Source organism: Siphateles boraxobius, unplaced genomic scaffold (genome assembly GCF_051911475.1).
Source record: "Siphateles boraxobius isolate OS27281-9 unplaced genomic scaffold, OSU_SipBor_1 41, whole genome shotgun sequence".
Lineage (NCBI taxonomy): Eukaryota > Metazoa > Chordata > Actinopteri > Cypriniformes > Leuciscidae > Siphateles > Siphateles boraxobius.
The window spans coordinates 38,816,188-38,843,564 of NW_027509042.1; the positions used below are offsets into that span (position 1 = coordinate 38,816,188).

The 27,377-nt window shown below is 36.7% G+C and overlaps 3 protein-coding genes across 3 annotated transcripts; all 3 read right to left on the reverse strand.

Moving 5' to 3' along the window:
* Nucleotides 1-3,668: 3,668 nt before the first annotated feature.
* On the reverse strand, nt 3,669-19,351 carry tbx19 (T-box transcription factor 19). The gene is made up of 9 exons (XM_077199543.1): nt 19,178-19,351; nt 16,066-16,286; nt 14,009-14,273; nt 10,330-10,464; nt 9,121-9,182; nt 6,913-6,974; nt 6,568-6,771; nt 4,036-4,171; nt 3,669-3,916 (listed from the first exon to the last, which is right to left on the reverse strand). Exons 1-9 carry the CDS (start codon nt 19,349-19,351, stop codon nt 3,679-3,681), a joined length of 1,497 nt encoding a protein of 498 aa, XP_077055658.1. The 3' UTR covers nt 3,669-3,678.
* On the reverse strand, nt 18,087-22,002 carry sft2d2b (SFT2 domain containing 2b). The gene is made up of 8 exons (XM_077199545.1): nt 21,771-22,002; nt 21,437-21,526; nt 21,252-21,337; nt 20,788-20,869; nt 20,628-20,663; nt 20,420-20,478; nt 19,819-19,848; nt 18,087-19,392 (listed from the first exon to the last, which is right to left on the reverse strand). Exons 1-8 carry the CDS (start codon nt 21,831-21,833, stop codon nt 19,353-19,355), a joined length of 486 nt encoding a protein of 161 aa, XP_077055660.1. The 5' UTR covers nt 21,834-22,002; the 3' UTR covers nt 18,087-19,352.
* A 481-nt stretch (nt 22,003-22,483) lies between these two features.
* Nucleotides 22,484-27,193, reverse strand: LOC143707284 (uncharacterized). Its single transcript, XM_077199990.1, has 4 exons — nt 26,778-27,193; nt 24,727-24,984; nt 23,611-23,709; nt 22,484-23,262 (listed from the first exon to the last, which is right to left on the reverse strand). The coding sequence occupies exons 1-4, from the start codon at nt 26,970-26,972 to the stop codon at nt 23,155-23,157; spliced, it is 660 nt and encodes a 219-aa protein (XP_077056105.1). The 5' UTR covers nt 26,973-27,193; the 3' UTR covers nt 22,484-23,154.
* Between the last annotated feature and the right edge of the window lie 184 nt (nt 27,194-27,377).

The window sequence follows — 27,377 nt, forward strand, 5'->3', positions numbered from 1 at the left end:
AACTGGTTATATCTCTTAAGCCTGGCAGTGAATGTTTATGAGCACTAACCATATTCCACTGCACAATCACGCAGAGCCGAAGCACAACCAAGACAATGCATGCGTTTTTTGTTTTTTAGCCGTTAGAGGGCCAAAAGTTACATAGAGTACCTTCAGAATAAGATTTGCCATTACAAGCCATAAACAAGGTCTAATATGAAACAAGTCAGTGTTGGAAAATAAAAATATTATAGATCGAGGGACCAAGAAAATATAACTTTCTGAAGGTGCTTGGACACTGTGTGTGTGTGTGTGTTTGTGTGTGTGTGTGTGTGTGTGAGAGAGAGAGAGAGAGAGTGTGAGAGTGTGTGAGAGCGTGAGTCTACTGCATACCCACCAAAGTGGTCTAAACTCATGCCAAGGCCCCATTCACTGGATAGCCGTCATTATTTTTTACACTTGTGTGAAAACAACAGAGTGGTCCACTCCACCAGCACAATTAAAATAACATTTTCAAGAGTGGAAAAATATGATGGGGGAATAATTTCCGTCTCTTTATGCAACGTTTTAAAACTACAGGTAATTGAGGCCTGCTTTTGGAGGAAGCAGAACTGTGTGTGTGTAGTGGTGTGAAATCTGTGAATGCAACTAATGTGTTTGTGTTTCTGCCTGTGAAAGTGTGAATGCAATGAATGTGTGTGAGAGGAAAAAAAGAGATTGTAAATGAACGTGTTTGCAGTTGTGTGCTTAATCGGAGGTAAAAAAAAAAGAAAGTCCAGGTAAGAGCGCAAGCACTGTGCCTGCCAAACACTGCCTTGTTCCACATGCCAAAGTGCTTTAATTGATTAACTAGATTTATGCTGGGGCCTAATTGTCGAGTTTTTACCTCAGTTGTAGTTGTATTAAGCTCTCTGTATGAGTCACTCCAGTCAGATGTTCTGTGTTCAGATAACAACAGTCTGAACTAATAGACTGTTAAGAGAATTAAAATGAAGAGATTTGGGGTCAGTATTATTTTTAAAAAAATCTTCAGCAATGACGCATTCAATTAATCAAAAGTGAAAGTAACATTTATAATGTTACAAAAGATTTCTATTTCAAATAATTGCTGTTCTTTTGAACTTTCTATTTATCAAAGAATTCTGGAAAAAATAAATATTCGAGTTTCCACGAAAATATTAAGCAAAACCACTGTTTTCAACACTGATAATAATACGAAATGTTTCTTGAGCAGCAAATCAGCATAATGATTTCTGAAGGATCATGTGACACTGAAGAGTAAAGATGCTGAAAATTCAGCTTTGCCATCAAGAATATATTTTATTTCAAATTATTTATCATATTGCTATTTTTTTATCAAACAAATGCAGCTGATGAGCATAAGAGACTTCTTTCAAAAAAATCTTACCGACCCCAAACTTTTAAACGGAGGTGTACATTTACAGTTAAACAGCTGTATGACAGATGGTTTTATCTAAACGTATGTGATCCCTGGGTATTGAACCCGTGACATTGGTGTTATTAGATGATCAATGACTTGATGACAAAATTCACACTAAAGCTTTGCTCAGATCTTTTGTATTGACTCGCAACATACCAAATTACGATATTATTAGAGAAGACTGCCAAGCACAAATACTGAAAGCACAAAAAGTTCCCCCTTTTCTATTATAATAGATGGGCATCATTTGGGACATGGCAATAGAGTGCAAAAGTTGGGTTCCGGAAGTAGAAACATTCATTTTCTCCATAGGAAATTTGATTTTTAATGATAACTTATAAACCTTTAAAAACAGCTCTACTGTGAGCTTCCGAGACTTCTTAATCAATGATAATTCCTTCTGAAGCTGCAGCCTGCATTATTTCAACTTATTTTTTTTTAATAATTGTATTCAAATGTGGAATTTGCGGTGAAAAACAAAGGGCTGGGTGGTATAATGATATTGTGGCGACTATATCATTAGAGATATTGTTATATAGAGTATATTGCGGTATGTGTACATTTAAGCGTAGCACAACACTATTGACACTTTAGAGTGATGAAATAAAAGAGCGTGACGTGCTTGATGTTAAAAAGATTTAAGGGCGGTGCTGGCGTGGAAAACTGCCTCTTTAAGAAGGTGATCGCAAATTTGGGACATCCTTAATGTTATATAGACTTACTAAGGGCAATACGTTGTAAAATAGAAGTCAATGCGGTGCACGCGCTGACACAGCGTAATCGCGTGCATAGAAAGCACCGTCACTCAGTATGCGATCGCCAATTAGGTTCTCTTTTACGTCTTATTGCACTTGAATCGTCGAATACACAAAATTATGTCAAAATGCACAACGTGTGGAGTATTTATGTAAACGCAGTTGGTATGTCTCAAGTAAAATCAAACAGTTGGGTGAAAACCTAATGTGTATCAGTATAATGGATCCATGCGTTCAGTCGTAAAGTGACTGCAGCCTAATATTCCTGCTGCTCTCTAGAGCCCCTTTCACACAGAGATTCCGGAAAATACACGGATAAAGCGACCCGGGATTTGACCCGGGTTCGTTTGACTTTGGTTCATTCACACTGCCAGTGTTTTTCTGGAATCAGAGAGTGCGTTCACACACAACCCGTAAAAATCCCGTGAAGACACGTGACATCGATGTGACATCTAATGTCTCAGCAGCGTCTAGTTTGCTTATGAGCTGCGATTTCTCTCTGGAGAAACCACGCTTGTGCATTTTTTTCTCTGATTCGATCATAAACTAGCGCATTACGTACCGTTACACTAGCCTGCTTTCATTTCACTTCAGCGTCATTATTACGACACGGCATTGATTACGGCTTTTGTTCACACAGCATGCGTTCCCGGACTGATCCCGGCAATGTTACTAGGTCCCCGACCCGGGATCAATCCCGGCATCAATCCCGGGTCGTGTTTGCGTTCACACAGAAGGCGTTCTGGCAATTTCCCAGCAATTTCCCGGGATCCACACGCTGTGTGAAAGGGGCTTGTCATTAATGTTAATCAAACAACAAAAGACAAATAGAAAATAACTTACTGCTGTTGACTGGATAACGTTTGTAGCTTTAATAAGAATAAATTAATACATACAGTGAAGACTATGCAGTTTTTTTATTTTTACATTTGGCTATTTAATAAAAAAAAAAAAAAAAAAAACTAATAAAAATTGCTGTACATAAAATTCCACCAATTAGAGAGTCACGACAAGTAAAACGTGCCAAAATAGCTCTTTTGCTCCGCCCACTCCCACTAAGCACTGCGAATGACATAATCGAGACGGTCTACTGACACTCTCGATATACACACACAATATATATATCAAATTTTAAATGAGTAATTTTATATTTCTCCATTGTTTTTTAATTCAATTATGCTGTTCGCAATGCTTAATGGTATTGTAGTTCTTTCCCTGAATAAATCCATTAAGTACACAGTCTTGTACCTTTGTATTTTTGTCAGATTTTCAAATAATATTTGCTTCAAATAAAGGTCTGTAATATTATGATTAGAACCCTTTAACAAATACTTTTTTAAAATCCTCATGGGAGAAATGAATGGGAAAATTACTTCCGGAACCAACACCGCTAAAAAAGTGGTGCACTTTTGCACTCTATTAACACTTCAAAACCAGCTGTACACTCATATTCATTAAATATAATTTACATACACCTGGTTCTTTGCCATTTAATGAGAGCACTCAAAATGAGTGGGTGGTGACAGAAGACCAGCTCATCCCGCCTACCCTACTGTGATTGGCTTGATCTACACCACTATCGGAGCTGGTTGGTCCGTGTCCCTGCAGTAAGGAGCAGGGGGATGTAGAAGTGGAGCCATCACCTGCAGGCTCCTCCTGGCTGTGTGTGGCGCTCACAATGCCCCCTGGAGGACTGGAGGATACAGTGCAACTGCTCACAGTCCACAGGCATGGATACTGACTGAAAAATCACAGATGAGCAAACATTACTTCAGGATTGTATGTAAAACTGCTTTACCTTATTGTTTGACATATTGTCATATTAAGGCTCATCTGCATAAAGTCAGTTCTCTTTCTGACCTGCTGGCTCCGGGTGAGCTTGGAGCAGGAGGCATAGACAGCATTGCAGCAGGGCCAGGAGGAGACACACCTGTCCAGCTCTCGTGCCCAGAGAACATCTGCACTGCACCTGGACTCAGATTCTCAGATAGAGACACTTCAAAGAAAAACAAAACAATTAGGGAGTTAGCAAAGAAAAACTGACATGTTATAGGTTGTTTTGTTTTTTTTGCCTGTGGATACAAATATAATAGTAGTTTTATATCTACACTCACCTAAAGGATTATAAGGAACACCATACTAATACTGTGTTTGACCCCCTTTCGCCTTCAGAACTGCCTTAATTCTACGTGGCATTGATTCAACAAGGTGCTGAAAGCATTCTTTAGAAATGTTGGCCCATTTTGATAGGATAGCATCTTGCAGTTGATGGAGATTTGTGGGATGCACATCCAGGGCACGAAGCTCCCGTTCCACCACATCCCAAAGATGCTCTATTGGGTTGAGGTCTGGTGACTGTGGGGGCCATTTTAGTACAGTGAACTCATTGTCATGTTCAAGAAACCAATTTGAAATGATTTGAGCTTTGTGACATGGTGCATTATCCTGCTGGAAGTAGCCATCAGAGGATGGGTACATGGTGGCCATAAAGGGATGGACATGGTCAGAAACAATGCTCTGGTAGGCCGTGGTATTTAAACGATGCCCAATTGGCACTAAGGGGCCTAAAGTGTGCCAAGAAAACATCCCCCACACCATTACACCACCACCACCAGCCTGCACAGTGGTAACAAGGCATGATGGATCCATGTTCTCATTCTGTTTATGCCAAATTCTGACTCTACCCTCTGAATGTCTCAACAGAAATCGAGACTCATCAGAGCAGGCAACATTTTTCCAGTGTTCAACTGTCCAATTTTGGTGAGCTCTTGCAAATTGTAGCCTCTTTTTCCTATTTGTAGTGGAGATGAGTGGTACCCGGTGGGGTCTTCTGCTGTTGTAGCCCATGTGCCTCAAGGTTGTGCGTGTTGTGGCTTCACAAATGCTTTGCTGCATACCTCGGTTGTAACAAGTGGTTATTTCAGTCAAATTTGCTCTTCTATCAGCTTGAATCAGTCGACCCAATCTCCTCTGACCTCTAGCATCAACAAGGCATTTTCGCCCACAGGACTGCCGCATACTGGATGTTTTTCCCTTTTCACACCATTCTTTGTAAACCCTAGAAATGGTTGTGCGTGAAAATCCCAGTAACTGAGCAGATTGTGAAATACTCAGACCGGCCCGTCTGGCACCAACAACCATGCCACGCTCAAAATCGCTTAAATCACCTTTCTTTCCCATTCTGACATTCAGTTTGGAGTTCAGGAGATGTCTTGACCAGGACCACACCCCTAAATGCATTGAAGCAACTGCCATGTGATTGGTTGATTAGATAATTGCATTAATGAGAAATTGAACAGGTGTTCATAATAATCCTTTAGGTGAGTGTATATACAATAATAATATAATATAATACAATGTAATCTAGTTAATGTAATAAATATGATAGAATGAAATATAATTGTGGCGAGCAGTACGAGGCCGTTGGCCGGTGGCGTGATGATGAGCGACTCCTGCGCGACGCACCGGTCTCGCGTCTCTCATGGAGGAGCGGGAGCATAAAAGGGGGAGCGACGACAGTGAAAGTCGAGAGAGGTCAGGCCTGGATTTTATTTGATGTTTTGTTTCTGTTGTGGCACAGTCGTCTGTCAGGGACTGCTGCCTTTACAATAATTGCAACCTTGCTACAGTAATATAATATAGGGTTAGAGCCTTTTTCTCTTCACCATAGAGAGCACACAATCTCATTTCAACACCCGATGAATAGCTGTTATTTTTAATTTAGCTATTTTACCTGAATATCAACATTTGTGAGATTTAGTTAGTCAAAACAGTTTCTGTGCCTCTGGAAAATAGTGATCAATGACATAATTTTATGTTGAATATCAATGTTTTCTGTGTCTGTTTGTTAATGAGGGATTTGCGGACAAAAGTTTTTAGCCTTAAGTAAAAATTATAGTTTTGATTTTGAAGTAAAAAATAATAAATAAATAAAATTTGACTCTTGGGGTAAGATATCTTACACTACAACTTACATCTTTTGTATAATTTTAAAAACATTCTGCTATACATATTTATTTTGTGTTATTTCTTTCCTATAATAACACATTCCTTGATGTATCATCATGCTAAACTTATCTAAATTTGTAAGTAAGTGCATTGTTCTTAAGGGGTCATCTTCCCCTAATAATATAGAATAAATAGAAAACCAAAAGTCATATGTCAGTTTGGAACTTGAGTCTGGGGACCCTTGGAAATGAATGAGCGGTACATTTTTCAGCATTTCTCATTTCATGTTCCACAGAAGAAGGATAGTCATACAGGTTTTGGAATAACACGATGGCAAGTAAATAATTACACATTTTCAGTTTTAGATTAATTTGTTCTCTTAATGCAAAAAGCACAGTGGTCTGTAGCTATTGCTGAGACATGATTCAAAGGATGCCGTGTCACCTGAGTTATGGCCACGGTGGTGGGGGTGGTGATGATGATGATGATGGCGGGGCAGGTAGGGTGATGGGTACGGGGCTGCTCGGTGCCCGTGCAGACTTGGGTAGTGTTTGTACCCATGGTGGGGAGTAAGAGGTAAACCTCCTGGGTAGGGAAAGTTGCCACCACTAGAACACAGAGTGTCTGGGTTTGATATGAACCATCCGCCTGCAAACCAACAAATGGACACCAATATGCGTCAGATAACACTGTTAGCATAATGCTATAAATATTTCTTAAACATGTCCATAAATCAAACAAAAACAGTAGTTTTGTCAACATTAAGAAAGTGGAAAAGGAATCACTAACAGTGTGGTATGCCCACATGCTGGTTTTCAGCTGGAGGATCTAGATGATTCTTAGGATGGCTCCTATGGAGAGAAAAAGCTTTGTGAATGAGACAAACCTCAAATGAAGAACTAACCTATCAAAACAGTTCATAAATCAGCACATACACCACCATTGTTAAAATGTTTGGGGTCAGTACGAAGTCTTTAATGCTGCATTTATTGGATAAAAATACAGTAAAACAATATTTTACAATTTAAAATTACTGTTTTTTATTTCGATTAATTCTTGTGATACAAAGCTGAATTTTCAGCATCATTACTCCAGTCTTCAGTGTCACATGATCCTACATAAATAAATCTAATAAGTTCAAGAGAGATTTCTTAATATTATTATTAGTTGAAAACGGTTGTGCTGCTTAATGTTTTTGTGTTATTTTGTGGTAACATTATAAATATTCTTACTGTCACTATAGATCAATTTAATTCATGTTTTTTCAAAGTTTTAAAGTATAAAAAAAGTAAAAACTTTGGAACTGTATGGTGTATGTAAAATCACCATTTACATCATCGTGAGTTTTTCTTTTTCACTATTTATATTCTTTTAAGGCAAAAAAAAAGAAAAAAAAAAAGAAAAAAAGACGACACTTGTAAAGTTTACCTGTAAACATAACCTCTCATATACTTTAGCTCGCTCTTTTTATTTGTTCCTGACACTTTTGATTTTACTTCATCACATACTCAATTCAGTATCTATATTTTACTAGTTTATGGTCTGTCTGTGGTGGATTTCTTTTTTTATCATGAACTCTACAGTAATGCAAAATATATAAATAAATACAATACATTATTTAAATGGTAAAGTTTTATATTTCAAAGTAGTATTTGTTGTATTGCTTTTTATAATAGCCTAAAATCATTAGTTGTGTCTCAAATGATGCACTATACACTATACTTGTGCACTATGTACTCAAACCAAACGTGTAGTGTATGAATTTTTAAAAACTACGTAATTAAAGCTACAACAGTTGAGTGCATGAAGTGTCCAACATGGCACACTTAAGCTGCATCCGAAATCGAATACTTCTTTACTAAATAGTATGAGAAAAACTGTACGCCAAAAGAGTAGTATGAGAAAAACAGTAGGCGAAAAGTCCCCGGATGACCTGCTACTTCCGCCAAGATTCTGAAGTGCGCATTCGATGGACACTTTTACTATCCCGTGAGGGCATGAGAGGAGATTTATGAATGGAAGTGAAGCGATGCAACTGATGCTGGTCAGTCACATGACAGTAACAACATGGAGGATTTCCACGTCCGGATTTCATTCATACTACCCATATTCATACTACTGTATATGGAGCGTACTTTTTTAACGATCATGGTCAATTCAAATTCAAATATAGTACATACTCAGACAGTACGTGATTTCTGATGAAGAGTTTGTTTTTCGGTTAATTAAGTGCATCACTTTATACTACAAATGACATAGAATAGTGCATAAATATGTGAATTGGGACACACCTATATTAATGAAAATCATCAATGAGAGTAAGAATTACAAATTATACTAATAATAATTTGGGGCCGGATTTTTTCCTTTACAGTTGTGATGAATGTAATGCAATGCAAAATATTCAAATGGTCCTAAAATATGCATTCATTATATTTTCATATTATATACCTGTACATTTTCTTTATGCAAAATATTTATTTTTCTTTCTTTTCTTTCGACTTTTTAATCAAATCGATCTCTAACCAAAATAACTTTTTTTTCTAACCTTTTAATGAGATTCACCCTGTAATTGTTCAAATTTACATAGTACAGAGTGGGTCTCATTTAAGTCGTGTTTTTAGAGGACTGTTGTACCTCTGCTCCAGTGAAGTTATGACTACATTTACTGGAGTACAATTATTCAGCGCTCATTCCACCAACATTGTTGTGTAATATCTCACACATTCTTCACCGTAGCCGCTTAAAATCTCTCACTCTCACTTCACACTGCCTCTCCAACAAGCTCCTTTACTCACACACTCACTCGATTCAAAGCATAAACGTTTAATAATTGGTCGCTAATCACGGCTGATTTCGCACAGTCATGCTAGCTTGACTAGCGCTAATGCCTGCTATGATATTATTACGAGTTGAAATTCGCATTGTTAAATTGGTGAGAAAACGTATCTTCTGATACTGACAGTGTTTGTTCGATGTAATTTAAATACATTGTACCTTTCCTTTGCATCGAGGAAAGCTTTGGCAAACGGATTGTGTTTTATCTTCAGTGCAGTTATCTGCGAAGGGAAGGAAACCAGAAGGATTGTGAGGATAAAATATTTGAACACCAAATATTTCCTTATCTCCTAATATTACATTTTTCAACAATTTTACAAACCATTATATTTTCCATTCAGCAAAACACAAACAAGTAGCTTCTTTTTAAAGGTACAGTTCACCCAGCAAGATTTCCCACTGAAAAACAATTTTATATGTAGGCTATGCACGACACTGTTTTCAACTAAACATAAAAAAACTTGTGTGCGTTTTGGCCGTTCATTTACACGAAAACAGCGCTTTGGGGGCCTGAAAATGCAAACTTTTTAAAACGGGTTTCAAAGTGCAAGTTTCTAAAACTGTTATTGTCTTCATGTAAACTACAAAAATTAAAATTTGTGAAAACGGTGACGTCATGCGTTACATGTTCAGTCTATAGGCGCATAGTTTTTCTTTACAAGGTGACATCGCCAACTACTGGCCTGGCAGCACAATACTGTGTTTTTAATCGTTTCGCGGATCCATGTTTCCGTTTTTAGTACATCGTTGTCATGCAAATCACCTATAAAGGGTACTTATTATGCCATATTTTCAAAGTCTTGATTATGTTTTTGGGGTCAACTAGGATAGTTTTTTTTTTGTGCTGCAATGCTCAAAAACATTATTTTTCCAGAACCTTTCTTTCAATGTGCTCTGATTGGTCAGCTCTACAAGTGTGTTGTGATTGGTCAACCGCTCAGGAACATTTTGGGAAATGTCACGCCCCTTACCATAACTGCGAGTTTCAACACACTATTAAAACAACTCAACCAGGCCTCGTCACCTTTTTTTGTGTATGCCTTTGGCGGGAATAATTTAAATGAGGAACTTTGTGACGTGTATTTTCCCAGAAGAAAACTTTCAGGGAATTCAGAAACACTGCGCACTGATATAGAGAATAACTCTCGGTGAACTGACTTTGTGCTTTGTACCTTTGGAGAGCTTGTCATAATTTACTTTCGCTTTTTGGTAAAGAGCAGCATAAACATCCTGCCTAACCGTACTTTTCAATACAGAACAAATACATTTGTCTGTCTTTTGGAACAACATGAGAGTGAATAAATCATTTTTGGGTGAACTCTCGCTTTAAGCATGTTTATGCTAAATGTTTAGTGAAGATGCTCTAACCTCCTCATTCTGGTAGGCTGTTACAGCGATGAACTGAGTGTCTGTGAAAGAGATGTTGGTCACCATCCTGTGGCTTCCTCCTACACGAACAATGTGAATTTGAGGTTCGTACTTATGGAGAGAATTCAGCATGATCTGGATCAGGTGATCAGAACAGAAGACAAAAGAAAAGTAAGAAAGAAATCGGCTCTTTACAGGACATTAGTTTACAGCATATGTGTAAGGTGGCGTACATATCGACTTCAGCTAAGAATGTAGGTCCATACTGCACAGGTAAATATTTTTAGACTGAATTTTAACAAAATTCAAAATGAGGTATCAAACAAAGGATATAGAATTGCAAATACCTGTAGATTTTGAATGCAAAAAATAATTAAAACAGACTGAAGTCCAAAAAAATCCATACAATTTCTTGGTAACAATACATACATGCAGCAAAAGGTAACTTTATTTTTGATGGTCTGCTTTAGACATTCTACTAACTATAAATAACTTTACAGCTACATGTCAAGTAGCAGTTACTAGAGTATTAGTAGACTGTCTGTTTAATATCTGCTAACACTTGATTTTGATGCTCCCCAACAGACACTCTACTGACTATAAGTAACTTTGCACTTATGTCAACTTATTCTAATCTGAACACCTAACCTAACAGTCTACTAGTCGACTACAGTCTACTAATACTCAAATGGACCATCGAAATAAAGTCAAACCCAGCAAAAAATTTTAATTTTGTGAAATATTAATTGCAATTTAAAATAAAAAATGTTTGTGCTATATTTATATATTAAAAAATGTATTCCTGTGATGGCTGAATTTTCAGCATCATTACTCCAGTCTTCAGTGTCACATGATCCTTCAGAAATCATTCTAATATGCTGAATTCTTATTTCTTATTATTATCATTTCTTATTGTTATCAATGTTGAAAACAGTTTTTGCTCTTTAATATTTTTGTGGAAAGCATACAAAGCCATTCAAAAGTTTGGGATATGATAAAAAAAAAATACAAAAAATTAAATATTTTATTCAGCAAGGGTGCCTGATTAGAAGTGACAGTAAAGACATGTATAATGTTACAAAAGATTTCTATTTCAAATAAATGCTGTTCTTTTGAACTTTCTATCAATCAAAGACTCCAGGGAAAAAAAAGCATGATTTCCACCAAAATATTAAGCAGCATAAACAACATTTCAACATTGATGATAATAAGAACCATTATTAATAATTGAGCACTGATTATAATTGAGCAGCAAATCAGCACATTAGAATGATTTCTGAAGGATCATGTGACACTGAAGACTGGAGTAATGATGCTAAAAATATTTCTGAAGCCTATTATTATAGCCACTTACAGCAGCTATATATTGGAATTTCATTCCATTTATTTTCTTATTTGCATAAAATTACCTGAAATTATACAATACAAACAGTGGCTATTTTGTAAGTGCTGTATGGCAAAAATGAAACCGAGTTTGATGTCTTCTTAATTGTTTTGATATGTCTAATCAGATGAGAAATAATATAGGCTATTTCCTATATCAAGATGTAATTATTCATGTCATAGCACTGTGGGACGTGGCCAATGTAATTCAAATTCTAACTCATCAGTTAAAAGGGTATCACTACATATTGGTTTTTATATTTGCACACACTGCATTGTCTATATAAAAAATTCTTGGAATGACTGCAGTGACCACATCAAGCATGAATAAATCTATCGAGCGAATTCTGAGAAAGAGACAGGCAGAACGAAAGAGAAAAGATGAGTTTTTTTTCATCTCTCTAATTGGTAGATTACAATGACTGATGAGGGGCAGGTACTCATCTGCATGGCTACAGGGGACATAAAGGGCTTTGTGAGCCTTTCTCTCCCATTTGCCTTTTTTTAATATGTTGCCTTTTTGAACATCTAAGGACTGATGGCTAAATTAATTTTGCATAGAAAAAAACAGAGGTAATTACCATAATGTACAACTAACCACAGCAATTATTTCATTTAGAGCTGGTTCTCTCTCGTCGTCCTCTCCGCTGCCAGCTCTGAGTTTAAAAACCCCGGTAAATAGGGACCAGGCAGGAATACAGGAGAAGAGGATGGGGTGGCGGGGAGGGCGCAGGGGAGGGGTCATGTAAATACCAATAATAATTTGGTGGCGGAGTCATACTCGAATGGAGCGGGCTGGAGCACCTCGCAGCGGCCTCGCTGAAAGCCAGGATGGCTAGCTGAAGTAGACCACTCTCTGTCTGAACGGCAGGAAGTGCATTAAACGAGAAAAGTGCCAATTAAGAGCTGTTTATTCCTGTTTACATGCAGTCCCTGCTGAACAAAGGGGCTCCATAGGTGAAGTGGATGCCGAGGAGAGCACTAATTGTATAAATGCACACTTGAAATTTCCCCGTAGCAGCGCACAGGTTGATTAAAGGCAGGCCAAGACTCCTAAAAGCTACAGAGAGGCCTGTTTGGACACACAAGAGGCCTGAGAGGCTACTCAAGATTACAGAGCAGGCCACGTACGGCATTACACACCTGCTATGGCAAGCCGTTTGAACTTTTATTCATTTCCAGGATATGAATTCTTGATATCAACAATTGAATTCTTGATATCTGTAATTGTATTTTCACTAGTGAAATGTCACCATAGGCTGCCATTCGAAATTAATTGTTGATATCAACAATTGATTTCTTACTAGTAGAAATATAATTTTTGATATCAATAACTACATTGTTACTAGTAATAATGTGAATTCCTGATATCAATAATTCAATTGTCACTAGTTGAAATGTCTATTCTTGATATCAACAATTGAATTGCTACTAGTAAAATTTATTTCAAAAATCAAAGATTTTTGATATCTGAAAATGTATTTCTGATATCAATATAATTTCAGATATCTAAAATGGCTTTCTTATAGTAACAGTCACATTCATGATATCAGAAATTAACATTGTCACTAGTCTAGTGAAAATGGAATTATTGATATCAAAAATGAACATTGTTACTAGTAACAATTCAATTGTTGATATCAAGAATAGACATTTCAACTAGTGACAATTGAATTCTTGATATCAAAAATAAAGTTTTTTACTAGTAAGAATTGTATTTCTGATATGTGAAATTGGAATTGCAACTAGTAAGAAATCAATTATTGATATCAACAATTGATTTTGAATGGCAGCCTATGGTGACATTTCACTAGTGAAAATACAATTACAGATATCAAGAATTGTAGTTTTTACTAGTTAAAATACAATTCTTGATATCTAGAATGAGCATTTTAACTAGTAAATTAGCATTATTACTAGTGGAAATGTAATTTCTGATATCAAAAATTGCCATTGTTACTAGTATAAATCTAATTCCTGATATCAATAACTATAATTTTAACTAGTGAAAATTGAATTGTTGATATCAAGAATTCATATCCTGGAAATGAATAAAAGTTAAAACGGCTTGCCATACACCTGCACTACACCAACGTTACATGTGTATAATGTGCAGACGGTCTTTGTTTTCGGAGATTTTAATGCCGGGAACAAATGTCAATTTCTTATAGTTTTATCAATCTACAGGCACAAACAGAGAGATAATAAAGGAGAATGGCAAACTTATGGCGAACTTTCAGCCGTAAAGCTATTTCATGCATTACAAATGTGTGTACACGTGTCAGTGTTTCTGCACCTGGCCTCCTCCGTTGAGTTTGTTGGTCAGTTTGACTTTGTTGAAGGACACTGGAGCTTTCATCCAGTGGGCGCCGAAGTTGGGGGAGTCGGGGTGGATGTAGACACAGCTGTGACTGTGAGGCTCAGGTTTGCCCGCAGGGACCCACTCGCCGTTTACGTACTTCCAGCGGTGCCCGTCTGCAGGGCTGAAGTCCAACAGGAACGAATACATGGCGTTGGGATCCAGACCCGTCACGCAGACCTTCAGAACTGGAAACATCCTCCTACACAGGAGGAATTATGACAGAAGAATTGCTTAAAAAATGGTTCCTGGATCTCCTGCGCACTCTTACAAAATAAAGGTTATTTAATGGCATTGATGTTAAATCATTCTATGTTAAATAGCATCTATGTTAAGACCAGTGCCTGGTTCTTTATAGTGGAAAAGGTTCTAAAGATGAAAAAAAGAGAAAAGAAAAAGTTCTTTTAGGAACTGTCGAAAATCGTTATTCTATGCCATTGCTGTGAAAACCTTCATTTGGAATATTTATTTTCAAAAGTATGTTCTATATAAATGATGTTTTCATGTTTGTCGTGTCCATACAATGAAAGTTAAAGTGTTCCAATGTTGTTTTGGATCCAACTGGCTTTCACTACATGGACAAAAACACTTCAAAACATCGGTTGTGTTCCACATGCAGAAGAAAGAGAATTTTTAGGGGAACTATCCCTTTAAGACAAAAAATCTTAATTGTCCACAAGTGTCACTGTCACACACTCACATACGTGATTAAAAAGTTATTCCCCAAAAATGATTCACCCTGCCTGCCAAAACTCTACGAGCAGTTACAAGCACAAACTTCATGAGAGGTTGGACGCTAGTCATTTTCCACTTTTTTTCCCCCCATGATTATTTTTTATGGATGAGAACAAGTTTAAGAGGGGCTGCAAATGGAAGGACACCCACCTGCAGAGCTGACCTGTAACTACTGAATGAGTTGGTCAAGTCACCCTTCAGCTTGATAATACCACAGAAGCCTTTTTCAATTAAATTAATCTGCCTGATCCAAAAAAACATCAAAAACACCGCCATGTGCCAATAGCAACATACAATTATAAACCTGCTTAGAGATGACAAGTCATTTTGATAGAAAGACAGACGGATAACTGAAAGCAGGTAACTAGAGACATAGTTTGATCATTTTAGTAATCCAAAATGTAATGAGAATCCTTATGAAAAAGTAGCACCAAAACTACAACTAATATTGACATTATCAAAAGGATTACGAGCAACAAATTTGCTTTTTAAGTTCTAGGTTCAAACTATGACATTGACTGTTAAATTCTTCATCTTCAATTTGCCCTATTCTCTCTGTTATACCATTCCATAAACAATATTGCAGTTCATTTTATATGTGGTGTCCAGAAATTTCGAAACTTAAGTCACAATTAAAAATATCCTCATGTCATTGTATTTGATGCACTGTAAAAAATTATGATCAATGAGTACATTTCAATGTTTTTAGATTTATTTTAACTCATCAAAATAATTTAAGCAACTAAAATATAAATATATCACCTCCAGTAAGTTTAATAAGTCAGTTCTCACGGGTATCCTCGGAGAGTGACAACCAGAAAGTGTCAATTTTTTCTTCTTAACAGTGTAAATGTTGTTATTTCACGTAAAACCTAATAAATGTCTTCTGTGATTTTTATTTTTTTTGCTTGGGAGTTCTTGTACCATCTTTCTTTAATATGTTTTAAAGACATATAATAGCAAACATACAGGTATATAATTATAATATGTTGTTAAATTATGCAGAGACATTATAATGCATCATTACATTTATAGGACTCCATATTATTAAAAAGAGGATTGGAAATTAGAAGTAAATACTAATTAAAAAAGTATAAGCAATTAGAACGTATTAACTTAACATTTTCTTTGGAAGTTCAAGTTCACATATAATTTTCTAACATATTCTGTGCAAAACAAATGTGTTAAATAATATAAACAAACATTACTGCTTTATCAAAAGACTTTTACAGCATTGGAGCAGGTTCATCGCGGCTCACCTGCCGTTCTTCGTCACAATCATCTCATTGGTGACTTCTTTGAATTTCCTCCAGAGTTCAGCATCTTCCAGGGTGACTTTGAGCTGTTTCTCAGTGGGGTCCCCCTTCTCTCGGCCGGCCTGTAACTCGCTCTCCACGACGCTCAGCAGTCTGGTGATACAGCAGTCACTACTGGCCCGAGCACCGGTCACCGCTCCACCGCTCCGCACATCTTCCTCCACCTTCATGATCTCACACGCGCGCGACAAGTGGAAAACAACTGGACTTTAACTTTAGCTCACTTTCATTTATGAGAAGATTTCAACTTGTGGACTGTGTAAATCATAAAAGAAAAATAACTCTCTTTAGCAGTATGTGTGTAGCCTATTCTAGTAGCCGATTGATCTGTACTTCAGCTCTCTGCGACCACCTGTTCTTATGACCGGAGGACTAACCTGCAGTCACGTGGGCTTGCCCTAATTAAGTGATTCATTCACAAGCATTTTTTCCATTTCAATACCAATTTTAATATTCTGTATTCAAGTTTATTTCCAGTCTTCACGTTTATATTTAGGCAATGTAATGCTGTTTAGATAATACGCAGAAAGTTCAAACGAAACTTCTGACAGGAAGAACATTAGAGAAAAATAAACGTAGGATATATAACAGTTTACGTAAAACAAAGAAAACCGTGATGTCTAAAACAAATCGTAAATCACGCTCTGTTAGGCGTATTGCAAATATATAAATGACTCCCCCCCCAACAAAACAACTCGATGTTTCTTTTCAGAACCACGGACAGCTCGTAAAGAACGCGCACGCCCGCGCGCGTGTGTGTGCTAGATAAACTCATCGTAATCTTAAATTCACAATTTATAGACTCATCAGGTATATTAAATAAACTTTAGCCTACTTTCAATTGTAAGGCTATTAATGACGCGGTATAGTTATTTAGGCTACATAATATTTGTCAAAAATGACTTGAATAGGTTACACCTGTAGCCTACTATTATTATTAGCCTAATAATATTCATTTGGATTTTTTTTTTGTGAGGCTTAACACTTTCAGGATTAAAAAAAAGTCTCATTGCTGATTTTTTTACTTTTTTATTAGCCTATCATTAAAAGTTTTGCTAAGTTAAAATGAAATACCACAATAAGAAATAAGATATATCAATAACCTCTATGTAAAAAAAAAATAATAATAAAAAGGTATTCAATTTTGTTTCCCCAGAAAATTAAAGCAAAGATAGCCTATGTAATCACATGGATTTTAAACTATATTTAACCATATAATTGTGTAATATACAAATAGCCTATTGAGCTATTGGTGAGCATTCGGTCTCAACTAAAATAGCCTATAGTCTCAGTTAAGACCTGATACGATATCAGGTAATTGTTTTTTTTTTCTTTGACATTGTAACTGTACAAAAAGGCTAAACCAGCATATTTCCTTAAATTTCAGTTAAAGAACGTCCTACACGTGATACTTTAAAACCTAATTTTGCTAACTGCAGTAGAACTGCATGAAACATCAGAACATCTACTGTGATTCACAGGACTCACACAGTATGTGACGGCGTAGATAAGGGCATACTGTCAAAGAGCTTAGTATTGTACAAGCCATGTGGAGCATAAATAAAATACTGGATGTTCTCTGCAGCGAACGGGAATGAACGGAAACTCGATCCAGCGACCGGCGCTCTAATCACACAGCCGCGCGCATGGAGATTAGAGGATTCAAAGAGTTTAAATCCGAAAAATAGAGTCTCATTAGCGGAGAATCCTCCTGCATATCAAACATCAGAAAATCAACCCCCTGACCTTTCACTATATTGATGACTTACGCACTTCAGTGAACTTTAACTTATAAAAGTATTATTGAGACTCATAGATGTATTATGTGGATGAGGGCTTCTTAAATGACAGCACAGCACGTATCTGAATTAAAGAAAAAAATTAAAGAGAAGCAGGCATTGAGAACCAGACGTAAAAAAAAAAAATAGAATTAGAGAAGGGGAAATTGATTCATATAGACTAAATACATTTGAACAATTATTTTTAATAGCAACGATTGTTAATATATAACAATAACAATTATTAAACATCTTACATAAAAAAACACCAATATTTTTCATAGCAGTATTGCACTCATTATGAAAAAAACATGGGCAATTAATCCTGATGGGGGGAAATCCACATTTTCACCCATGATAAAATAATTCTGGAATGCATTTTTTTCATAGTATAAGGATAATACTTCTATAACTATAAAAAGTAACCTCTTTATTAAATCAAAACTATTTAAAAAGACAACAAGGAGGAACAACTACAGTTGTCATTCTTGAAATCAAAACATTTAAAAGGAAATGTGCTTGACATGATTTGAAAAAAAAAACAACAACCAAAAAACGAGGACATTCATAAGAAAAAGCCACGATTTTTCTCCTAAATGCAAAGCTAACTGAAAGCAGTAGGATTGTTTGATGATGAACCTTAAAGATACATTGGCACCCAAGTGAGTGCTTGATATATACATATCTAATAGATAATATAGCAATATACCATTACATAAGTAATAAGACATTTCTGGCATCCTATTACTTATCTATTACTGGTAATATCTGAAGTAAAAATTGAAATGCACTTATCGAAAACCCTTGGTAGCAAAAACAATTTTTTCTTTTTTCAAAAGAAAAAGAAACCTTAATACTAAACGAAAACAGCAACACTGGTTACAGACAGTTCTACCCAATCTAGTTCTCAAGTAATCCTTGGATAAAGGCACATAGGAAGGAATTATTAAGCAATTACCCAGCAGTTAAATGTAAAATATGCAATTCCATCTTGTTCACCAAGCATGTCACTACAGTTACAGGGCAGGGTCTGAAAACAAACCATTTATCAAATTACATATTTTATCCTTCGTAGTTTCCCTTGAATGTAAAGCATAGGTTTTGTGTGTGTGTGTGTGTGTGTGTGTGTGTATGTGTTAGAGAGAGAGAGAGAGAGAGAGAGAGAGAGAGAGAGAGAGAGAGAGAGAGAGAGAGAGAGAGAGAGAGAGAGAGAGAGAGAGAGAGAGAGAGAGAGAGAGAGAGAGAGAGAGAGAGAGAGAGTACTTGTCTGTGTGTGCTTGTTCACACAGATTGAGTGTCCATCCGTTACGGAGAGCGAGGGGAGCGCCTGTAGTGTGGTGTGGTGTCTGTGCCAGGTTGCAGAGTGGGTACATGAGTGGCATTGAACGCAGAACCAATGTTGAAGCCAGAGCAGCACACAGAGAAACAGCCAAGGCCAAATGTAGAGGCATCTCACTTGAAGCACGCGGAGAACAACTTAATAATTGCATCCCTACATAAAAACAAACAGCCAAAGGTAAACAAACGCCAAAGCCAAAAACAGAGATTACTAAAAGTGTCTTTTTTTGGCTTCGACAGAATGACAGCTTTGATCTAGGACCTTATTTTAGTCTAATAGGCACTTTGATGAATTGCAACACTGATATTTTAAAATGGAAATGGTAGATTTTCACAATTTTACATTTATATATATACCATACCATGCATAATACTACTAGAATAATAAATAAAGAAACACTACTAAATAGATAGAACAACTAGAATAAGTTCAGATAAATTGGGCCACTGACAGTCTTTGCCTTTTAATTGCTTGCTATATCTATGAACTAGTTTATTTGCATCTTCATAAATGACTGTCGATTTCCATCTGTGTCAATATTTTTTTTATGTATGGTTTCGAAAATATAAAGTAACCCACCTTGCAAACGGAATGTAGGATATGCTATACCTGCAAAATAAAAGGGATGCAATTTAAATACAGACAAATAAGTAATATTTGTGAGCTATTACAAACACACACATTTAGTGTGTGTGTGTGAGAGAGAGAGAGAGAGAGAGAGAGAGAGAGAGAGAGAGAAAATAAATGCTATAAATGAACTCTATGTGACAGCCTTAGGCTTTGTAAACCTTTTTAAAAAATTGTTTACCTTTTCATTATTATTCAGTTATTTTGTGATCCCATACTCTATGGGTAGCAGGAATCTGAGAGTGTGATATTTGAAATGTATCATTGAAATAAATAATGAGAAGTTAGCACTATCCTGCATTGATTTTGGCAACACTGAAATAATATTTTCTGCCTTCTTTCTTGCTCTGCGTGTGTGTGTGTGTGAGAGAGAGAGAGAGAGAGAGAGAGAGAGAGAGAGAGAGAGAGAGAGAGAGAGAGAGAGAGAGAGAGAGAGAGAGAGAGAAGTAAAAATGAGAACTCTTGAATATATATTATTTAGTGTGTGTGTGTGTGTGTGTGTGTGTGTTGTGTAACTACAGCTTACAGTAACTACAGCTATCTGGATTCTTACCATGTAAAAGCCAAAAACTGGAGGATGCAGAATAGCAGAGCAAGGCCTTTATTCTTCCACTAAAACGAAAAATAAAAAGATAAGGAAAGCAAAGGATCACTAATCATAATAATCATGCAAATTTGAAACAAACATTGTATTACATATTATTACACCAACTTTATAAGGCTAACAAATCATAATCATGTTAAATAAGAAACCAACTTACCCAAAAGGCAGCACAAAAGGTTAGCACCAGGCATGTCTTTAAAAACACAAATGTTCAGTTTACAGACAAAGGCCACAAATTATAAGCCAAGATAAGAAATACTGAATCTCTCTGTATGCATTACAGTCGATTATATAGGTGTATGTGTGTGTATTCTTACAATCATAATGCCAGTTGCCAGAGCTCTCGTCTTGTCACACATCCTCTTGAGTTGCTTTAATGGACCCATTAAGAACATAGTGCTGAAAAGAATCCACACCCAAAGAACCTCAGCACTGACTTACAGATTCTTTTAGATTTCTTTATACAATCCTGTATAAAACCCTTTAGTATAAACCTGTTAGGAATTTTTTTTGAGCCATTAAAGGTCTAACCCAGAAAACAACATATTAAGAGGTTTACAATCACACATATTTATGAGATAATATATTAAATATTTTACTTTCTACTTATGGTTATCACATTTTAGAGTTACTAAATCAATTCATTTGTTAAAAATGTTTTTTTTTAAAAGTCAGTATTTGTCACTGACCACATGCCAGTGCAAACATTGTCTAATATAAACAGTGACACGCCTTGGTTGAGATCAAATCAGAAGTGGGGAGATAAAGATGCATGACTCACCTCAAAAGAGAAGCAATATTACCTAAACTGTAAAAGACTGCAAAGAGTGTCAGTCCGTTTTTCGGAACCCAGAGCAAGCAGGTCCCCTGAATAACAAAAGTAAGGAAAGAGAATACGTTCGACTATTGTATATAGCCTACTAACACAAATTAAACCATATAAGACTACATGTGCTCTCGTCTTACCAAAACTGAGCACAAGACGCCCGACACAAAGCACGCGAGGAATCCCTTGACGCGCGTGCCCCATCCCAGTGTTGACGCTTCATTCGCTGCCTATAACAAAGTTGTTGTTGTTATATTCAGAAAATTATTTAAATCAACTTGATATTCATAAATCGGCAGATTTGAAGTTTTTGCGCAAGTCGGGTAAACACACAGGCAACAAAACAAGTGGCAAAAATCTAGATTCGAAATCAAAACGAAACCACAACACTGTGTATTTTGAGTAGCCTAAACATAATTAGACTTAATAGCGATTAAAACCGTGTTCAAACTCTGTCAACGCAACTAACGTTACCTGCAGTACGTTGAGGTCGTCATTGCCATCTTGGCCACTCAAAACTTTCTTTAATTTGTCCATTAAGGTTGAGATTGACTGGTTTAAAAAAAACAATCCGAAAAAGATGTATCAAGTTGGGGAAAAAAAAACTGTCTCGCAGCTACTTTGTTCAAGTAAATTTGTATTGATTCGTTCCTTTTCCTGTTTGGTAGTGTAACAGGTGCACAATATAACTTCCGTGTGTAGCCACGGTAACGATTGCGCGACGTCATGACGTCGGACGTACTGAATCGACACACTGTACTGAAACTGTTTTGTTTGCACTTATTGTTTAGAAATAAATATGTTCTCTTTATGCATTACATTCAACACCGATGGGATAAAGTGGACATTAGGATGTTTGTAGACAATACATGCAGACAAGTGAATAAGAGAGGTGTAAAAACTAAGTATTAAGAATTTAGACTTGAGGGAAAGTAGCCTACTGATGAAATCCACAAAAACATAGATGGTCACTCACATTACAGTAATTTAACTGTAAGGAACTGTGCAAAATAACCCGTTTAACCACTAGTTTCTCAATGTCATGTTCTATGTAAGGCTCTAAGACACATCAGATGTGAAATTGTTATAGTGTAATAATGCACACTAAATTGTGTTTGACGTTCTACTTCAATGATAAATACAACTTACTTGGTTTGGGCCAAAATGCATGATGAATACAGAACCGATTACAATCCCATTGAAATCTGTTTTATTGGCTGTTTTCAACAAAAATGTTGTAAACTTCACAGAAACGTTATTTTATTTTAGTAAGAATCATTGTGCATATTTTCAATAAAACATTGAATCCATGTAAGGATGACCATATATATATATAAGTACAAATTCCCCAAATATATATACTTCCGCAAGTATAGTAAAGAAGCACAATTACTCAAGTACACTGTAGACAATGCGAGCCTACTTTGTGGTTGACAGCATTACATTAGTTACATGTTTTGTGAAACATAACTTTTTAATTTACATATCGAGTATGCCTACTCCAAACTTACAAATATAGTGAGGTGCATTTTACAATTTTACATTTTCATGCAACGGTCAGTTTTCTTATATGTATGCAGAAAAAGATAACCATGATAGAAAATAACATTCATTTTCTTAATGTGTAAATACAATAAAAATTTAAAAAAAAATTTTACACAGTCATGGCAAAATCAATTAGCCTATGTCCAGAGATATGTTCTGCCCATCTGTTTTTCCCTGGATAAATCAAATGACCACCTATTTTGACAAAATAGCTGTTTCTTTCATGTCCATCTTCAGTTGTCCGCATCATGTTGCAGCTAACCATCCTGTAAAAGCTGATGTCCAAGGTAGTTTGAATGGGTGCTGGAAGAGCTCAGGGCACTATAACTCTGGTAGATGTCCAGTACAGGGGCTCTGGCATGGCAACATGCTTTTGACATGTGGGACAGGTCTGCTTGCTCCACAGCCACTCCTCTATGCACTAAACCGGCACAAGGAGCACAATATCCAATTACATCCAGATGTTCTGTACAGTGCTTTCAACAACATATACTAAAGCAGCTTTACAAAGGACAGAATCTCAATACCCAAGAGAACAAGCCACACGGGACAATGGCACATCTGAAAGATGGTTAGGGAGAATGAGGAAGAACTCTTAGGAGAAAACAACGGCTTAGCAGCTAGACAAAGTTAAAATGTAGAATAGGTAGTATCTAATCTGAAATGTCCTGATTTCTGGGCCATTTATGTTTGGGAATAATACATTTCTAACGTTAAATTGGACTAAATTGCATTTATAATTCCTAAGCTGGCTAGTCTGAACCTTTACCTCACTGTGGAAGCTGTGGGAACAGTGAAGCTCTCTGATACCTCCTCCTCCTTTGCGTAGGTTGTCATGACAGATCAGACACAAACTGTCCGCATCACTCTACAAAACAAACACCAGATTATATCAACCAAATGAATTTGTTACACCCCACATTTTTTGTGACTTGTCCATTTAATTAAAATGATAGTTCTCCCAAAAATAAAACAACTTTGGACCCCATTGACTTTTATTGCTGGACTCAAAACATGGAAACATTTATCTAAGTATCATCTTTTGTGTAAAAAATACATTTTTATCCAAGTTTGTTTTAGATAAAATAATCAATAGGATGTGAATGTGAATAAAAGAGCTGTAAAAAGTATTACGAATTTATACTTGAGTGAATGTATGGGTGCTTTGCCAGTATTTTACTCATTCACCGCAAAATAAAAATGGACAATTCTTTTGTGTGTGTCCGGAATACGGCAATATTTATTATAAATGATTTATCCATGCATACCATTATGCTTTAGAAAATTCATGTCGCCTCATAATCTTCAGTCAAAATAAGTTCCCCTGCCTTCCCAGTGACATTTCTTCACTTCTGTAATGATGCGTTTACTGTTGCAAGGGCGGGACAACCTGTCACTCACATGACATCACAGCAATAGCAAACCACAACCATCCAATCAAATCCACATGGACAAAATCATTTCCCACATTTTTTTCTTGTTCGAGAAGCGGTTTCACACATATGTGCATCATAACAGGGGGAAAAAAAGACTACCAAATATTAAAACACAAAATATTCAAACATACTTGAGTGAAAGAAAAAGAAAGCAAAAACAACCCTGTTGTGTAAAAAAACTGCTGAAAATTAATTTAAGATTAACTCAACAGTTGTTTGCTGTTTGTTTTCAGCTTTAGTTTTTAGCTGCATGTTAGTATGTGTTGTACATGCACTGATACAGCAGCAGCCTCAGATTTCTATACCCTTGCCAAAGCACTGTATCATACCAGAATAAAATTATCTTATCCCATGTTCGTTTATGTAAATGCTCCTCAGACTGAATAACCTATTGGCAATCATTTAGATCTTTATCAATTAAAAAGCAAAATCATATAAATCACACCAACCAGAGACATGACATTGCGACTCCTAAATCTGGCTTTTCTCTCCAGAGGCTCGTGCACCTCAGGGATGGTAGGGATGGCATGTGGGCGTCTTTCACATGTGCTGCCCTTGGTTTGCATTCCCGCCTCATTGTTGCCGACATGGCTGGAGCGAGAGCACGGCCTGGCCTCACCGCTCTCAAGCCAGTGGCTCAGGTGTGCTGGGCTTGGGGCCACGGTGACAGAGTGCAGGCGGCTCAGATGCATCGCGTTCAGCTGAGCCTGAAAAATATGCATGCATAAAATAAAGGCACAAACAGATCATTTTGCATTGCAATTGAAATTGAAATTATAACAATAACAATCATGACAACTCGGAGTAGTTTTAGCATGTTATTGAAAATGGCAATGTTAATGTATTAGATCTTGGTGGACTAGTCTGCTGCTGCAGAGCGAGTATGGGCTTGCTACTGCTAATAGATACACCGGCACGCTGCTGTGAACATGTAAGATTTGCTGCTGCTGCATAAATAGACATACATAAATTCCTTAGCAGATCTAGGCAGGTGGAGCTTGAGGGTTTCAGAGGAACTCTGAGAGCACGCTGCAGGACTAGCTTACTGCAAACAATGAACCAGACCATTTAAATGCTGAGCAAGCAATCTCATTGGCTGCAGCATCAGCTTGTGCCATACTGTAATGATGTGACTACTTGCAGATTGCATGTGAAGGACCTATCAGCCTACGCCTTCTAGAGTTTCATGACTGAACTAGATATTAGTGAAAAATGTAATTGAAAATTTTGAATGGTGCAGTATTTGATTTGTCCCTCTTTTCATTAAAAAAATGTAGGACTTGTTTCTTCTGTGGAACACAAAATGGAAGTCAGTGGGCTTCAAAGGTGTTTGGTTCCCAATGTTCTTCAAAATATGTTTTTGTTTCCCTAGAAGAAATATATGCATACAGGTTTTGCAACCACATGAGGATAAGGAAATTATTATGTAATTTCGATTTTGCGGTGAACTATCCCTGTAATGGCAGCAGCATTGAGCTACAGAACTCCACAAGTTTGTGTAAAACATACGATCCATGTTATCCATTATGTGAAAATGATCTACAGAGCATTTTGTATAACGAGTTCGCATGGAAGATAAGTGGAGAATTCCACATATTTCTTATTCATTTGAACTCATGTTTTGATGCAGATGCAGAGCAAAAAGAAAAACTAATGTTAGCCCGTCTGAAATATCTGACTCTTCACTACTGACTTCTACTTTAATCAGTTTTGTTGAATTTCAGTTAAATTTAGGATAAACTCTTCTTAGAGTTTAGATTATGCAAAGGGTGTCGTACTTTGATCTCTGATGTCAGTAACCTGAAAATGAAAATTTTGCATTTTCACAGCTGTGAGATGCACCTTTTGATTTGACTGAATTGTTTTTCTGTACAAAATGTGACAATTTAATGATGATTCATAATTGTATTTGGTCTTCATTCCTGTAAGGCAAATTCTGTTGATTTATGCAAACATGATGATTGCAAACATTATCGTGCTCGCAAAAGCATCATTATTTAGCTGAAGAATAATTTAACAAATCACTGAGGTTAAAATAATTAGTTTTAGCTTCAGACCTGTCAAATAGAAAAAGAGAAATACAAATGTAATTCAGCTGAATAGTACATAAACTGTAACTTAACACTGTAAAAAATTTTAAACATATTTTTTCATAAACTTTTATATACATACATAAAGGATGTAAGAATAAAAATAAGAGAATAAACAGAAAAAACATGAACACAAAATGCCAAATTTACTAAGAAGGGAAGAGAAATACATTGCTTGTGGAAAAGCCCCTAACAAGGAAGTGTGGCTTTGAGTTACTATTTAAAAGTGTTAATTGAATCAACTGCCCGAGGACTGCCTGTAAGACAAATCCACAGCTTGGCCCCATAGCTACTGGTGTCTTTACACACACACACACACACACACACACACACACACACACACACACACACACACACACACACACACACACACACACACACACACACGCAAACTTGTATTGTGTACTGACCTGGCATGGAAGTGAAGCTCTGCGACTGGCCATTGATCGACTTGGAATTGGGATATCCCAACTGCTCTTCCTCTCAGCTTCTGGCTCCTGTTCCTCTTGTTCTTCTTCTTCCTCCTTCTCCTCTACATCTTCCTGCCCTTCATATCCTCCCTGCAATGTTGTAAAGATTTCATCCTCCTCTTCCTCGTTCTCCATGTTAAACAGCTGTATTTATCTCCAGGCCCTGAGACGAATACCCCTGAAAGAGAAACTGTGAGGGGCCGAAGCTGTGCGACTGGGTTCTGGACAGGCCTTGGATTGCTGATTAAGCCTCTGTAATAAGATCCCCTGGTTTTCTTATCCCATCTGTTTCCTCTGTGGCTCTAAGCCTCACAGAGACTACAGCAACCGAATGCAGGCTCCTTTAACTCCTGAGTAATCTGTTAAGGAGGAAGGTGGTGACTTGAAAGAGGAGGGAGGGGATTCTCAAAGCTCTCTGGAAGCATCTTGCTCCAGATCTGTTTAGAGTGTTCTAAATACTTTGTAGGGCTGCACGATATATCGAAACTACTGAAATATTGCACATTTACACAGCGCAACAGCTTGCGATATCTGAATAAG

Coding starts and splice junctions, on each gene's coding strand:
- tbx19 (XM_077199543.1), bottom strand. CDS start 19,351: ATGCCTCTACATTTGGCCTTGGCTGTTTCTCTGTGTGCTGCTCTGGCT. Junction 9,183..10,329: donor CAGCCTACCAGAATGAGGAG/GTTAGAGCATCT, acceptor TTCCCTTCGCAG/ATAACTGCACTGAAGATAAA. Junction 6,772..6,912: donor GCATGTGGGCATACCACACT/GTTAGTGATTCC, acceptor GTTGGTTTGCAG/GCGGATGGTTCATATCAAAC.
- sft2d2b (XM_077199545.1), bottom strand. CDS start 21,833: ATGGACAAATTAAAGAAAGTTTTGAGTGGCCAAGATGGCAATGACGAC. Junction 20,664..20,787: donor TGGCAACTGGCATTATGATT/GTAAGAATACAC, acceptor GTGTTTTTAAAG/ACATGCCTGGTGCTAACCTT. Junction 19,393..19,818: donor TCCTACATTCCGTTTGCAAG/GTGGGTTACTTT, acceptor GTTTTTATGTAG/GGATGCAATTATTAAGTTGT.
- LOC143707284 (XM_077199990.1), bottom strand. CDS start 26,972: ATGGAGAACGAGGAAGAGGAGGATGAAATCTTTACAACATTGCAGGGA. Junction 24,985..26,777: donor GAGCTTCACTTCCATGCCAG/GTCAGTACACAA, acceptor CATATTTTTCAG/GCTCAGCTGAACGCGATGCA. Junction 23,710..24,726: donor GTCGCAATGTCATGTCTCTG/GTTGGTGTGATT, acceptor TTTGTTTTGTAG/AGTGATGCGGACAGTTTGTG.